Source organism: Carettochelys insculpta, chromosome 14 (assembly GCF_033958435.1).
Source record: "Carettochelys insculpta isolate YL-2023 chromosome 14, ASM3395843v1, whole genome shotgun sequence".
NCBI lineage: Eukaryota > Metazoa > Chordata > Testudines > Carettochelyidae > Carettochelys > Carettochelys insculpta.
Window position 1 is genome coordinate 24378930 of NC_134150.1, and position 16797 is coordinate 24395726.

The following is a 16797-nucleotide window of genomic DNA, read 5'->3' on the forward strand; positions in this document are numbered from 1 at the left end:
CAGAGCTTGCTGAGCAAGGGGCCTGACACCACGCTGGGCTCTGGGTCGAGAACCACTTCCCTAAGGGGTCGTGAGAGCCTGGGGCCTCTCATCATTTGAAATGGTTAACACTAGGAGAACAGCATCTATTGTATAAACGTCATGTAATGCCACCGTCTGGTTTGGCTAGGTGCTCTCTCTGCCATGATTGGCTGGTTTAGTGGCAAAGCCCCTTAGGCTGATGGGATCTGAGGTGTAGGTGACACCAAGGTGATGAGATCTTTGTTCTCTTTGTAGGGGATATACAGCCAACATAGTCCTGAGCAAATGACCCTGTAGCCATCTGCGTTGGCCCCTATTTGCCCTTCAAAATACTGTTGTGAGATGTTAGCGTGGGGACTGTTGCTTGTGTGCCACACTTTTCCTCTGATGACTCTCAGGGTGGGGGACAGTGCCATGCATATTGCTTGGGAACATTGCAAGACGGGGACCATACACATAGGTGCCGGAGCACCTACAGGAACAATTCTGGGTGCTGAGCATCCCCTGGTGGCCCCTCTGCCAGAGCCGTCCCCCAGTGCCTCCTGCCAATCACTGCCCCTCACAGTGAATTTGATGTTTCACAGCCTCAGGAGGTGTTGTAGGTGGGCTGAGAGGAGCAAGGGCAGACCCTCGGGGAAGGGGCTGGAAGGGAGGCAGAAAGAGATGGAGAAGAGGTGGGCAGTGGTAGGTTTGGGCCAAAAAAGGCAGGGTGGGCATTGGGCCTTGCAGAAAGGCTGTAGAGGGGCTGGAGCTGGTGTGGAGCCGGGTGGGGTGGGGTGGGGAGACCCCACCCCCTTGGCATGTTACAAACTCAGTATCTATAACCAATATTCCCTCTGTTTTTTTCCATTCACGTGCAGAATAAATGTTATGTGCACTAAGGCCTGTGTGGATGTGCACCACCAGTAAAGAGAGAGAGAGACGTGCTGCTGGCTGCGGGTACTCGGCCAATCAGCTGGGCAGCATTCAAATCGCTCTGGGGTGGCTGCCCAAGTGCCCAGCATGCAGGGAACGCTGCCTATGACCAGCCGTCCTGTTCAGGCTGGGCCAGACCCTTTCTTAAGCCCTGTCTGGGCCATCCCATCTTTTTTGGCAAAAGTGGGCAGTTGTCCCATTTGCTCGTGCCAGCGTGATCAGCTGGTGAGAACAAATGGGACGAATCCCCTTTTCTCAAAGCAGGGTGCAAGAGACGGGAACGAGTGGCAGCACCAGCCCCACACAGCGAGGGAGGGAGGCTCTAGCCGGGGCGGGCAGGATACAGGCAACCAGCAAAGCCAGCCATAGTCTTTGGGAAATATGGGCACGCCAATGATAGCCAGTGCTGTCCCAAGGGGTTGGGGGGCGGACTGGGGCAACCCCCCACCAGTGTTCTAAGCCCCACCCCTCCCTTCTCCGCCTCTTCTGCCCCTTATTTCCTCACCCAGCAATGGGGCCCACAGGATTACCTGGGGCTGGAGGTTGTGCCTGGCAGCAGCAGCAACACCTTCTCTCTGCCACCCCTTAGCGCATGGGTGACAGGAGCAGCAGCTCTGCTCTGCTGTGCCGAGGTTTCCGCTGCTGCTGAGAAGCTAGACGCAGTGGTCTGGAAGGGTGGCCCAGCAGAATGGAGCAGGCTGCCATGCCGGCCAACTGCAGGGTGAGTGCAGATGTGGCGGGGGGTGGGGGGTGTGACCTGCTGCTGCTTCTGCTCCCAGCATACCCATCCCAGTCCCAGGTAATGCCCCAGCCCAGCCTTGACCTCAGGTAATTCTTCCCCATCTATAGGGCCTGGGGTGGCCACCCCACCTCATGCTATAGATGGGATGGCTCTGGTGGTAGCATCTAGAGTCATAGACCCAGAGAATTAGAAGGGACCACAAGGGTGATCTAGACTAACCCCCCTGCCAAGGTGCAGGATATGTTGTGTCTAAACCAGCCAAGACAAATGGCATCCAGCCACCTTTTGAAACACCTCACATGAAGGAAAGTCCATAATTTGAATCTATCCAGCCCTGCACAAGAGCCTGGTTAACTTACCATGTCCTGTACTCCACTGAACTAGACTTATAACTGGCTTGGCTCCCATTCACACTGTGCTTATGGCTGCCTTGTTTAAAAGCTCAGTTTTGGAAAGAAACAGCAAAAACACAGTAACCTTCTGAGCTCTTAATGCACAGACTGTGACTCATTTAAAAATCCTGATGTATTAATGAGGGTTGCCTAAAGCCTGACCTAATTTGCTATTGCAACTGCTTAAAGTACATTATGTTTATATTATTATTCATTAAGAAATTAATATTGCAAAGCAACGCTTGGTACATCGTGCGGCGTGAAATGAACCCCCTGTCTCTGAATGATTCATTAACATGCAGCACTGGTTCTGTAATTTGCACTCTAATTTAAAGGGAATGTTTTCTACAAACTGGGTCGCTGGCCTTTGTTCGATTTGCCAGTTCTGCACTGCACAGAGCGCTTGCTCATGCACTGGCTGGTTCACGGAGTGACAGTCACCGACACTCAATGCATCATTTGAGTTGATGAGGTATTTTTATGGCCAAAGAGCGTCTGCATCCCCAGAGCTCACCTGCCTCACGTGAGGCCACACTGGCACTGGAGCTTTTTTTCATAGCCCACACAAGTTGTGTAGCATAGTGCAAAGAGAGAAGATTTCCAGACGATGCATTATGTGGGTGTGTAAGGGCACTAACGCCTGTGCTGGAAAGCTGCTATCATGATTTTATATAGACTGTACAAAAGGGTGACTGAGAAAAATAGAAGGGCGTGCTGTGATAGTCCTACTGTGATGGCTAGCCACATGCTGGGAGAACAACCTAGCCTGTGGGTGTAATGCCTGGCTGTGCTGTAGTCGTTTGACTACACTGCAATGGCAAAGCCCCTCACTGACTGCTGTGGGTGCCTGTGGGTGAAGCATTGCAAATGTAAAATAAATTGACTGAACATTATGGTCTTCCTGCAGCCTTTTTAAACCCTGTTAAACTCTGGAACCAGAAAATTAGAAGGGACCCCAAGTGTGATCTTAATTCCCCAAAAAACATGTTGCATAGAGGAGTACGGAGAGTTGGAAGTATGTAATAATTCCCCCCTTTTTCCCTACAAGACAACAATGTAGATTTTTAAGACCAATGGTTGGCTCCATTCCCATGCCTTGCTAACAACTCAATCTGAGTAACCAATTATGGAAGTCGCTGCTGTAAGGTAAGTACGTTGTGTAAAACAACAAACCAAGAAATGTAGCCACGTAATCTTTCCACATTATAAAATGTGTGGCCTTTTCATGTAATTGGCTGTTCCCCTGGCTTTACCCCATGTGTTCTGCTGGTTTTGCTTCTTTTGGATCTGCTGCATTGATCTTTTCAACTCACTTTCTTTAAAGGGCCAAAAAAGTGTGTGTGTGTGGGTGGGGGGGGGAGAGACATCCTGATTCTCCAAAAATCTCACGTTATCATGGCAAGATGACCAGTGTATCTCTGCACAAACCTTCTAGATTTACTAAGCAATGAGTATCATTTATTTTTGTACTGGGGATGAGGTTGTGCTGGGCAATATGGTTATACGTTTGCCAGCAAGCTCTAAACAAGCCCTGGGGAGTGGAATTACCATTAGCTAAACGGCACTCCTGTTTCACGAGAGGGGCATTGTGAAAAAGTAAAACTTACACACACTAGGAGGGCAGGGATGGGGGTGCAATGTTTTACGTGAATCATAGCAAGCAAGCTTGGTAAGTGACCTTCTCGGGCTCCAGAAAAACATAACCTGGGAAACAGAATAGGAATATGCAATATATGACTTAGTCCAACATTGTTTCACATGCCTTAACTGGCCTGATCCAAAGCCCATGGGAGTCTTGGAGTGGAATGATGTTCCAGTGTAGGGATGGGTAAACTTTTTCACCAGAAGTGCACATCTGAGTAGGTAATTGTGTGGTGAACCACAAATGCTCCTTGGCTTGACCTCCTCCCAACAGTGGGTTAGCCACGGGGGCATGCCCAGAGGCCCCAGAAAAATGGGCATCCCCTGTGCCACCAGTAGCTGTAGCCTGCTGCCCTGTGTTCTACTGGAAAGTGGGGTCAGAGAGAGACAAGCCCTCAACGATGCTCCCCAGCTGCTGCAGCTGGAGGCATAGGGCAAGTCCCCAACCATGCTTCTTGTCCAGAGCAGTGGACGGTGTAGGACAAGCGTCAGATTGCACTCCCCAGATGCAGTGGTGGGTGGAACAGGGCATACCCCTGACCACACTTCCTGGTGGGAACTTGAGTGCTGATCAAAAGGTCCAATGGGCTGGATGTAGCCCTTGGACTGTAGGTTGCCCACCCCATTCTCGTGGTTAGGGTGCCACCCTGATACTTGGGAGATGGGGGTTCAATTCCTGTTCTATCACAGACTTCTCATGTGCCATGGGTGAGTCACTTAGGCTCTGTCTGCATTAGGGAAAGAAAGTCAATTGCAGATACATCGATGCCAGCTATGCAATTGCTGTAGCTAGAATTGGGTATCTGCAATTGACTTACCTGGCCATCCTCACTGAAGAAGGTCGATTGGGGGATTCATCTCACCTCGCAAGGAGTAAGGGGTTTGATGCCAACCCCTGATAGTTTGATTTCATGTGTCCCTACTAGAAATTGAACCTTGGAAGATCGACTCTGAGGGGGTCGATCTTCTGTGGTAGTGTAGACATAGCCTGAGGCTCAGATCTTCAAAGGTATTTGGAAATGACCACAGTCCTTTGAGGATGGTCTGGGCCTTAATCTCAGTCTGGCTCAGTACCCTTCCATAAATACAGAACTAAGAGAATTGCCCTACCTCACAGCGATGTTTTGAGGATAAACACTTTCAGATACTATGGTGATGGTTTCAGACAGGGCTCAAATCAACAGTCGTTTCAGGGACTCGCGGGCTTTGGATCAGGCCTAGTACTTATCAAGATTTTATTTTTTAAGTTCATACATTGTTATGAATTGTTACATGTCTGTAAATGTTCTCGAGTTTGTCAGGTCTCATGACATTTTGAGAGCACAAAGTTATGTGACTTGGCTAAAGGCCTAAAGTGCTGAATTGTCAACTCTTTCCTGATGGATGTTGGTATTCAATTTTTTTATTTACAGAGCTCATGTATTTGTTAAATTACACATTTAAATGGACTAAGTGCCAGAATCTTGCTCCACTTCCACCAGTTCAAACTTCCCTTCAAATGAATGGCTTTACTCTGGCTCTACGTCCACGTCATTGAGAATGGAATTTGAACCTAGAATCCTGATTTCTTCCATCTATTTTGAGCTAAGCATAGGTTAGCTTGTATCTATCTGCTAAAACTTTATCGTTGTAAAATTATATTGGTTACACATTTAGACGATATTCTAGTTTTAATACAAATCATTCCATCATTTCCAGTAGATCTTCAGAGCTCTTTTGCACCAGACCCTGCTAGGCAGCATTACAGCTGACTGAGGCAGACCAATTCATAATTTAAATGCATCTAATGTATCCGACGCTGAGCTCAAGTTCTGTAATACACAAAATGTTTCTCTAGCATTGCTGTAGCAGATTAATTAAAACATCCCTTCCCCAAATTAGATAATGTTCATAAAATTGCACTCCAGCTAACCTTGATGAGGTAAAAAGGTATCCATTTATTCCTCCAAATGTAGATAAGGCCACTGAGACTGGCATAACCCAGGAAAAATAGCCCAGTAACTTTTCACCAAATGTCTAAAGTAACAAAAGGCAAAAAAACTGAAACATACTGCACAGCACAGAACTGAAATTAAAGTGTGTTTTAGACATCCATGGAATGATTTACTTACTACGGCCACAGCATTGGAGGACAAGAGCTCTTGGGGTGACATGGCAGTGAAATATGCGACGTTGGTGAATGCGTACACAAATGTCACCAATGGGATGGATATGAATATGGCACGAGGTAGGTTCCTAATAGAAGAATTAGGAGGCTTGATAAGAATTCACATATAACTGGACCATACCATCCTCTACTGCTTGTCTCTCTCCCTCATGGCAACTTTGGGAAAGTTTACATCCAGTTCTTTGATTTACTGCCCTAAAGCTATGTAGAACAAAACACAGGAAACTTTCCCTCTTCCTTTCCCACCCCATATCTGTACTTCTCTCCGTAACTTGATATATTGCAGTTCTGAGCAGGGCTTCATGTACATGTAATTATAAACCCAGGTAATGTAACACAGATATCACCACAGAGCTGAAGACCAATTAGAATTTACAATATGGCTACAACAGAGATACTAGAAAGCTGCTTCTGCCTAAAAAATCCTTACACATTTCCTGTATTTTGTAAGTTAGTACTGTGGTAACTAACAAGACAAATAATGTTCCTGTAAGTTTAATGTGTTTATGCGAGGCTCTGTTTGTTTTTTTCTTTCTCAGCCTGAGTTATTCATTGACAAATACAACCAAGTGGCAGAAGCATTCTATAGACTCAGAGAACTGCCTACGGTGCAGGCTCCAGTCAGATGAGCGTGTTCGCGATAGCTCTGATTTTTGGCTTTGTCCAATGGGCAAAAAGCTTAATAAACAGTTGTGACCATTGTACTTTTGCAAGGTTTTGCCATAGACATGAAGTTGGATTTACTTCTTTTCCCTAATGAAAATCATTTATTTTGTATTTTTCCTTCAAAATTCAAAAATTTAGAATTCTGTTGCAAAGCTTTCAGAGACCTGAATTGGCATCTCTGATATACTGTTGACAACTCATCAGGTTAAACTATGTGCTAAATGACTTTTGTGTACATACAGATGCTACAAAACACACGCCAAATTATTTCTCTTCTTAAACTTGGGCATTTGACAGCAACGTCCACGGCCTACTGGAAACACTGCATTAACTCTTTTTCCCATGGTTCTTTTTTACTCAGATGAAACCACACTAGTTTTACTGAGGGCAAAACTTGTAATCCTTCAGCTAGGAAATTGTGGGCATGCTTGTGAAAATGTTTATGGTTGCTTACCATACCCACTTCCTTTTTCCCCTCTTAAATCCTTCAAAGATTTATAAACATGCATAATTTTATGTATATGAACATCTCACTAATTACACAAAGATGCATGGAAGTTTCTGTAGGATTGAGGCTGTCATTTGTTCTCATCGAGAATGTATAATGCCTCAAATTATACCTTGCTTAATTGCAGGGGGTGTGGTATGTGTGCTGAACATCCAGAACCAATGGAAGACTCAGACCTGCCATGTGAATTCATCATTCTCTTTTGACAGCTCAGAAATTCTGAAACATTGGAGTCAAAAATCCCTCTCTTGCTGGATTTTCAAACAGTTTGGAGATAACTCATTTCGAAGCCTGTCCTAGCAGCACCAAACATGATGCCAATCACCCTTAGGCTACGGCTACACGTGCCCCAAACTTCGAAATGGCCATGCAAATGGCCATTTTGAAGTTTACTAATGAAGCGCTGAATATGCATTTCAGCGCTTCATTAGTAAACTTTGAAATGCATGGCCATTTCGAAGTTTGGGGCACGTGTAGACACGGCCTTAGAGAACTTTCTTCCTATAGCCAGCAGCCAGTATCCACACTGCACATACCACAGAAGAAGACAGGTTAAGAAGTGTTAAAAAGAAGTCTGCCTCTCTTGTAAAAAGACATTTCAATCTCTTCATGTGTTTTCATTGGGGAAAATTTTGTTTGAAGAACCAATACCACAGACAAAATATCTGGTATTATATAGATAGGTATAAAATATATAGGCACATACCAAACAAGATGATTTAGTGAGGCATCCCATCAGTAGTACAGATTAATATATAAACAATAGGAAGTTATGTTTGGTGCCATTAACATATAAGTAATAGGCAATAAGGTTTACGTTTAATCCCATTAATATAAATTAATATGTAAGCACCAGACAGTTCTAAAGTGCCATTATGTCAGTGTTGCACCAATAGGATATCTTTGTTCAGTGTTCAGTTGTACAACTTGCTGGGCAAAATACATTCTGAATTTCAGCACCTTCATTTTTTTTAAGTTGCTCCTTATGGGATTTAAAAAAGCAGGTAATAACCTTGATTACGTTTGCTTCCAATATGTATAGACACTTCATGATGTCAGTCCCACTGGAAAATACACTCTGCAGGATACCAACAGAGCCATCATATTGTCTTTACCTCAAAAGTATCTGGGACATATAGAAGTAAATACTTGCCTGCGGGGATCAACTAATTCTTCTGTTACGTAATTCAAGAAATTCCACCCACTGAATGCAAATGACCCCTGAAGAAAAGCTAATGCTAAATGTCCCACAGAGGGAGACCTCCAAAAACTGAATGCATTGCTGGGAATCAGTTCTTCATAGTTTCCTATAGACAGAACAAAAGCAAGAAGTTAAGTCACAAGTGTAAATATTTTGATACTGATTGGTGGAAGTGCCACCTATATATGGAATCAGGACATAAAGGAAGGATGATTTATAGAGAATTGTAAACTTCCTAGAACTGTGTCCATTCAATTTTATATTATATTTAGTAATCTTAGACTGCACTTCCCTGGTTTGCACCATAAAGTTGGGAAGTTTCAAACCGCTAATGCATCTTTTAGACTCTCACGTAAAATAGCTCTGGGACACAGCCTTTGTGGTGTAAATGGTCATAGCTGAAATGAAATAGTCACCACAAAACCTATGTGGTCTCCACTGACTTCAATGGAACTATGATAATTAATACCAGCTCATTACTTATATCTGATGCCATAAACTCTCACCTCCATTGAATGGACTGAGTGTTTCCTCTACAGGCACTCAAGGTTCTTCAACAACTTTCAATTTACTAAGAAGAAAACCTGCAGGGCAAGTGGAATTTTTCAGGCTGTGGGGCTTTAATTTTAAAATCTGGAAAGTGGAGCCTTCATTCATCTATACACAATAGCTATGTCTACACTAGAGCAGTCTGTCAACAGACGTTACTGTTGGAAGATACCTTCCGACAAAACTTCTGTTGATAGATTGTGGCCACACATGAAAACAGATTGCAGCAGCAGTCTGGCTGCTCTCTCAACAGAATGGCCAACCAGAAGCACAGCAGACAGGGCTACCTGGTGACCCAGAAGCCCTGTCTGTCAACAGAGGGCTCCCCTGGGGTGTCCACATGGCTTTTTTGTCGACAAATTCTGTAAAGAAAGGCTTTCTGCCTCGGGGTTGGCGGGGGGGGAGACACAGAAGTCTGTCAACAAAAGTGATGCGTTCTGTCGAATTACGGTGGACAGAATGCATTTGTAGTGTGGATGCTCTGCAAATTTTGATGACAAGAACAGGATTTTGTTGACAAAACTCTTCAGTGTAGATGTAGCTAATGTTTTAACTTCTCTTCCTGGTTAATTATTACTACTGTATTTCTGTCCTCTCTACATGGTCCGTTTCAGACATGCTGCAAACATCATCCTTTTTCATTATGGGGATGAATCAAGAAGATACATGAGCACCCCCTAGCTTTTAGTGCATAAGTAGGTCCATTGCTTACAGGGAAATTGGAACAACTCATGAAGTTAGACAACTGCTTATGCTGCTTGTTGATTTGGGGCCTATATTTCTTTGGATTACTGCATACACAGTTTATCAAAAGCAATTTAAAATCTGAAGAACATGTTCCTGATAAAATTACACTATCAATCTATCCTGTGAGATATTTCTCCATGTTTGAGTTCAGCACTGTATTGAGAACATTTTTTTTGAGAGAGAGAGAAACATAAGGATGATACATCTTATTTCTGTATCATGTTGCGTGTTTGATAATTACTTATCACACTATGTTATGAAGAATATTTCCCTTGTGATTGTTCCCAGACTTGGAGGGAATCCTGTACTTTCAATTAACTGCAATTAACATTAAATTATTTTCAGTTTATGTCCTTCTTACCCAGCGGTGTTTTTGTTAGGCCCTTCTTGAAACTTGCCCTCCCACAGACCAAGTAACTTCACTAGCTACATCCTTGATCAATTTTTTTCAAATCCAGCTGGTTGCTAATTGTAGCAGAGAACTTTGTTGCCAATGGAAATAAAACAATCCCTCAGAATTCTTCCTCTGTCTGCTGTGAACTAGAAAACAATGGGAAGGGATGCAATAGGGTTTCCAAAGAGAACTTAATTTCACCAATAGTAGAATACTGATGTTTAGGCTGTTTCAGTGAGTACCTTTAAAGATCTGTATGAAGCCCATAGTAATGATAAGGGCCAGGGCTAACAGTTTTCCTGCTGTAAATATATCCTGGATGCGGGTAGCCCATCGAACGCTGGAGCTGTTCACCCAAGTCAGGAGTACTAGGAGCAGAAAACTGAATTCAGTGGAACAAAATTTTCTATATTTCAGAACATTCATTCGCAAATACTGAGAAACAGACTGCTAGTTTCCTGGCAGCACAGCAGATGGAAAGCTAGCTTGGGTTTAGATGAGTCTGATAAGCAGGATCAAGCCCAAGATAGAAAACTACCTGTTTCAGAAAGAAGTTTGCCACAGCTCTGTCCTTGATGCCCAATCAATTTTTTGCCAGCCCTAATTGTGAAGGGACTTCTGTGAACTGAAGGCATGTCTACACTACAAAATTGTCAGCCTCGCTTATACCAGTATATAGCTGCCACAATAACTTCATTGCTTGTGCATGTCTACACCTTTCTCCTCCGGTCAGTGGTCTGCATCCTTACCAGGAGCACTGAACTATCAGTGTAGGACACATGGTACAACTTTTGAAAGCCAGCACCAGCCGATGGTAGTTAGCTTGCGTTAACTAGAATGCATTGACATTGTCTATGCTTTTTGTGGTGGGGGACTTACGTCAGTATAGTGGGTGATTTATGACAGCAGGAACAAAATTTTAGTGTAGACACTTGGATAAGTGCAAGGAAGCTACTGACCTAACTCAGTAGCGTAGACCAGGAGTGGGGGGAAGTGATGAGTCTTCTCCCTTTTCACTCTGTTTTGCTCCCCTCTTGGCCCTTAGTAGTTAATGAAGAACTGGTGGCATTACATATTTTCACCCACCCTTGCATACCCTCACCCACCCACACACACGCGCGTGCACACACACACACACACATACAATGGATGCATGAATTGCTAACTCATTTGTTGAGTTAGCAACAATGGCTTAAATAGAGTAAAGGGGTCTTAACTACTCATTGAATCCCACCCCTTATTTATCTTTCAAGATGAACCTTTAGAGGTACACATTTGACTATTCCTTTGTGGAACATATAAGGTTGCCAATCTTCCAGGATTATCCTGGAGTCTACAGGAATTAAAGTTTAAACTTGAATTTAAGATTCTCACATGATGAAACCTACAAGAATATTTTCATCTAAAATTGGCAACCCTGGAAATATATTACCCTATAGGACACAGTGAAACTGAAAATAAGACTCAGGTGAGCCTCATGTCTGGTCCAGGCATTGGACAGATGTATGGAAGGATCAGGAAAGCTGCATCAGAAGAGCTAAGGTTCCTCTGTCTTTATCTATGGCCTGTCCCCTGTGAGCTGCTATGAAAAAAAACCTTTGCATGATATGTAGTGCTTCCCCACCCTACCTCCAGCCTCCATCCACCATAGTGGAACAGTCTTGGTCTTGCTGCAAAGAGGGGTTCAGTGACCGTGAGGGTGGGGAGGATGGCTTTGGCCCTAAGAGACTATTAACCTTCTGATGTAAACATGACCTAAACATCATATGAGAATAAAGAATATTAGGAAATACTCACATAAACACACCATGGAGAGGACCCTGGAGGCATTATAAGGTGGGATACAATTAGGGAACACTGGTTGTAGAACATAGTTTGAAAATGTCAGTGAGATAACAGCCAGGCTGGTAGGGTACATGATAAGCACTGCACTCCATAGCAGCAAAAAACTGTAGTCACAAGAAAAAAAACAATTGGTGCTGTTGTTGTGCCAGTAGGAATAATGTGACTGCAAAACTGTTTCATAGTCAGATGACTAGCCTTACAGAGGCTTCAGGATTAGATAGCTATGCTAAATCAATTGCTTAGCCAGGCCCCTCCACAGCCTTTCTTTTCTCTTATTTACCTAGCTCAGGCTGTCCCCACCCCCCAATTTATATCTGATGTGTTGTAGCACACAGTTTAAACATGCACACAACATGGAGTAGAGACATATGCTCAACATATTGAGGTAGCTTTGACTGTGACATTAAGCGTAGCACCAATGGATAAATGGTGCCCCGGAATAGAAAAAGATGTGTTCTAGCACTATATGTTACCACAGTACACTCTTGTTTTTTAATTTTAAAATTGTCCTCCTGAGCATGGACTAAAAGCTACAGTAGAAGTGCTGAGCTATATTCATGGCTGTACCACTGATGCTATACCTTGTGGCAAGTTTCTGCCTGGCCATTACTTACAGGTGTTTCTGGGGTTTTTTTTGTTTTGTTTTGTTTTTTTGGTAGCCAAATCTGAGATATGGGACCTGAATAAGAGTAACTGAGCACCAACAATTCCTTGTCACACCAAGAGTCGCTGAAACAGGTTGCCCAAAATTAGGGAGTACGTTTGGAAAAGGAGGTCTCTATATTTCTCTCTTGCTTACTCTTAGGAAGGGGATAATAATACCTGCCTCACATGGGTGCAGGTTTGAGATCACAGGGGAAGTGTATACACTTGGGCAAACCTTCAAAATGGCCATGCTAATGGCCAAATCAGAGAATACCGATGAGGTGCTGAAATGAATATTCAGCACCTCATTAGCATGCTGTCAGCCGCGGCACTTCAAAAGTGCTGCGTTTTACTCGCACGGGGCTCATCTACACAGAGGTTCTTTTTGAAAGGACCCTGCAAACATCGAAAGCCATGATAGGACTAAGGGGATTTTGATGTTTGCAGGGTCCTTTTGAAAATGACCCCTGTGTAGATGAGCTGCGCATGAGCGAAATGCGCCACATTTGAAGAGCCATGGCTGGCAGCATGCTAATGAGGCACTGAATATTCATTCCAGCACCTCATTAGTATTCTCCAATTTGGCCATTAGCATGGCCATTTCGAAGTTTTGCCCAAGTGTAGATGTAGCCAGGATGAAAAGGGTCTATAAGGAAAATGTATTACTTATAGTTTGCTAAGATACTGTGATGCCCACTGAGCTTCCTTCTTGCAGGAACAGAAACTTTAGGCCTTACTTCTGAACTCTTGAGAGGCAACTCCTTTGGTCAGATTGAACCACACAGATGGGGCTGCCAGGACCTTCCACATGTTCAGTGGGTTTTACCTTGAGAAAGTAACTTACCTGAACACACGATGGTTTTTCTTATCCATTGGCTGGAAACGATGTGGTAAGATGTAAACAATGCAAGAAGATAAGAGACCATTGATTCTTATATCTGTATTTATCTACCATGCCTGCCAACAGGAGGCCAGGGAAATGAGAAGTTGCTTTGGGGCCTGATGATTCAGAAGGGCTGTTGCAGCAGCAGGGGCCAGAGTCCAAGCCCCTTTAAATCACCACTGGTGCCCTATGTGGCACACTCCAGTGGCACTTGTAACACCAACAGACCTGGGGTTGCTAGCACTAGGGATAGAACCTATAAGCATGGGGTCTAAAGCCCTGCACTGTACCACATCAGCTAAAGGCCAGCTGGCTCTCAGCTGAGGCTGTAGAGCAGAGACTTCACTCACCCCAGATAAGGTCTCAGTGCCTCTGGGTACCACATAGTGAGGGTTGGAGGGGGAGGCATGCCACAGACCAGGTGGTGCTGAGGGACCCACCCCTTATGCCTAAGCTCCCACCCATTCTGGGTGGGCAGAGCCAGCCTACTCCCCCCCTGCACACGTAGCACAGAGGCTCTTAACTCCCCTGCTACCTGGGTATACAGTCAGGGTCATCCTGAGTGGGGGAGCAGGGCCTGGAACAACCCCACCAGTACGTCAGGTGTGGGGTCTCAGGAAACTCTGCTCCCTCAGGCCCCCCCGCCCCTCCCTGAGAAATGCTACTCAGGGGATTACAGGGCCTGATGCTGCAACAGAAGGTCACTGCCCCCCTCCATTCAGTATACAGGTAGCACAAGCCCGAGCACTGCTCCGGCCCACTGTGATCTGGAAGGGTGGCATGATGGAGCAGAACAGACTGCAGAGCTCCTGCTGCCCACATGGTGAGTGGGGAGGAGGCAGCAACCCCTTTTGCCAAGCATCAAAAACATGGAGCCTGGAATGCTGTCCCACTTCATCTATGGACAGGATGGTTCTATATAGATTAGTGAAATACACAACACAGAAGCAATTGTTTCCTAGATACCTTTTCTTTTCTAGTTCAGGCTAAGGCTGCCTAGTTAGGGCAGCTCTCTTATAGGTTCTGCTGTCCCAGCATGCCTTTCTGTAGCTGGCCCTTTAAATTTGACAGAGCAAAGCACCTCCAGGCCTAAAGGAGTCATTTTACAACTCATTACTCTTGGTGCACCTTTCTTGCTTTTAGCTGGTAAGTGTTTTTCATTCCTAGTAAGTTAATTTTCCCCTTTTTATTGCAGAGGAACATGGCACATTCTCACACAATTTTTTTTTCCTTCTGAACCATTGTATCATTAACTTTGCAACTCAGGGGGCATGTGAAAAGAACTGGTTACATTCCTAGCTGATAAAATTCACTTTACAAGTGCCACAGCAGTTCTCTGTCTTTACATCCTTTGAGTGGCTCTTTCCTTCCATTTCCTACAATTTTCATCACTTCAAAGGGGCTAGATCAGCCAAGCTCTTTCACACTGGTTATTATTATTTGTATTACACTTGTGCTTAGGAGTGCCACTCATGGACCAGGACACAGACTTTTACTATATAATTGCTGTCATGTGGCTGTGTGAAAAATACAACAGTGGGGATTTATCTGTGTCATGGTAGTTATCTTTCACATGTGATTTTTGCTTTGTTTTTAATTTACTTGGTTTTTTTTTTGGATTCTCTCAAAAGAAATTTATTTGGATTCCTATGTTGGAGTCTGAGAGTAAAGCAATAAAACATTAATGAGACTTAAAAGATTGCAATCAGTAATAATAATCAGTTGTTGACGATGCTCATCTCTGACAATGCTGACTCACCTGACTGCTTTTCTGGTCAAACTGCTTTCCCCTTAAGCCCAGCCTCTGCCTGTGTGTAAGCAATGTTGATGAGTGTGGCTGGGTGTGAGTGTACTGTAATTCTGATACCTGTGTGTGCCAGGATGCAAATGTTTGTGGGTAGAACTGATGAGTTTTTCACATGAATGTTCTATCATCAAATGCAGCAAAGTACACATAAAGAAGTGTGCAGGTTGAATTGCTTATGCCCATTGAACATAAGAAATTAATTTCAGTCAATATCAGCAGTCACATTGCAGTATTAAGCACTTTAAAATTAGTATTGACTATTAGGAAGTTTACTGGGAATGTGAATAATTCAGCAGAGGTATCTAATAGTCAATTTGTTTCATAGGGAATGAAACACATGCAGGTTTGATAAAATCAATGAAGTTCAATGCAGATTGTTGCCAGAGGATTATGAAGCCAAACTATTAACAGGGAGTTCAACACAGAGCTCAAATGAGGATGAAAGGACAACACAATTATACTGAGGCATATTTTAAGCTTAATGTTGCTATTATTGTCAGGTGTTTTAAATAAATCTGCTTGTGAGTGAGAGTAGGGTTACCATATAAAAAAAGAAGACACCCCTAAGAGGGAATGTATCTGTACCAGAACCTACCAGCTTGCATTGTATTAATGTGTTACGGTGTGTATATATAGTACACTAATACAACGGAGTTGGTAGATACTGATAGAGAGACACTCCCTCTCAGGGGTATCCTCTTGTTTGAAAGGTCAAATACAGTAACCCTGCACTGTATTTGTTAAAAGGTGTTGGGTGAGAGGATATGATTTATAGAACAGAAAGAGAACCATTAAGAGTAAACTAAGGCCTACCCTATGCTGAAAAGACAGGTCTGTAGAGCTACCATGTTCAGGGGCATGAAATATACATCCTGCTGAATGTCTTCATTAAGCCTATCTAATCACTACTACAGACGTGGCTTGGTTGATGGAAAAAAGCCTGTGGACTTAGCTACTACTGCTTGGGGAGGTCGATCACCTACAGTAATGAGAAAATTCCTTCAGTCACATCTACACTGTCACACCACAATGGCATAGCTGCAGTATTGTAGCTGTGCCCCGGCAGCAAACAAAGTGTGGATGTGACCTTAGAAGAACTTAGGTTGAAGTGAGGGGGGACTTTTTTTTGACAAACTGTGTTTAAATGTCCATTTTGTGCATGTACATAACCTGCCTAACTGAACAGCAAGGCAAAAGGATAAAGCTGCAGTGTTTTATCTTATGAACAGTTCCAGTCCTGAAGATATCTTACTAGTAGATTTTAAGCAAAGTCAATAATACAGAAAGTTCAGTTTTGAAGTAAGAGAGGGAAGTTATGCCATGTACTCAGGTGGTGTCTCTCAGCTGTTTGAATGGAACGGCTTTCTCCCAAGATGTCATGTGTGTGTCTGAAAATGACAGGAAAGCAAAAGCTGGAGTCTTTGCTGAGACACTTTTGAGACTGCTCAGTAATTCACAACTCTGATGGAACCTGAGATGTTACAAACAGTCTTGCCTAACCAAAGCTAAGAAGGAGTCAGACCTTTTAGGAAAAAAAGAGGTTTAGACATTTTGAAATAAGAACTGGACCCCAGAGGTGCTGACTTCTGGTTTTCCCAGTGGGTGCTCAGCCAGGATCCACCCCAGGGCTCTGTCCCAAAATCACCCCTTCCACTAAGTCCTTGCCCTCACTCC

General features: G+C 43.9%; 1 protein-coding gene across 1 annotated transcript in view; it reads right to left on the reverse strand.

Moving 5' to 3' along the window:
• Positions 1 to 16797, reverse strand: part of SLC7A10 (solute carrier family 7 member 10) — a 93314-nt gene that overhangs the window by 10315 nt on the left and 66202 nt on the right. Inside the window, exons 3-8 of the mRNA XM_075008932.1 lie at positions 11741 to 11892; positions 10186 to 10311; positions 8206 to 8359; positions 5823 to 5946; positions 5624 to 5727; positions 3678 to 3774 (exon numbers count right to left, since the gene is read on the reverse strand). Coding sequence (XP_074865033.1) covers positions 3678 to 3774; positions 5624 to 5727; positions 5823 to 5946; positions 8206 to 8359; positions 10186 to 10311; positions 11741 to 11892 — 757 coding nt within the window. The remainder of the gene's footprint in view (positions 1 to 3677; positions 3775 to 5623; positions 5728 to 5822; positions 5947 to 8205; positions 8360 to 10185; positions 10312 to 11740; positions 11893 to 16797) is intronic.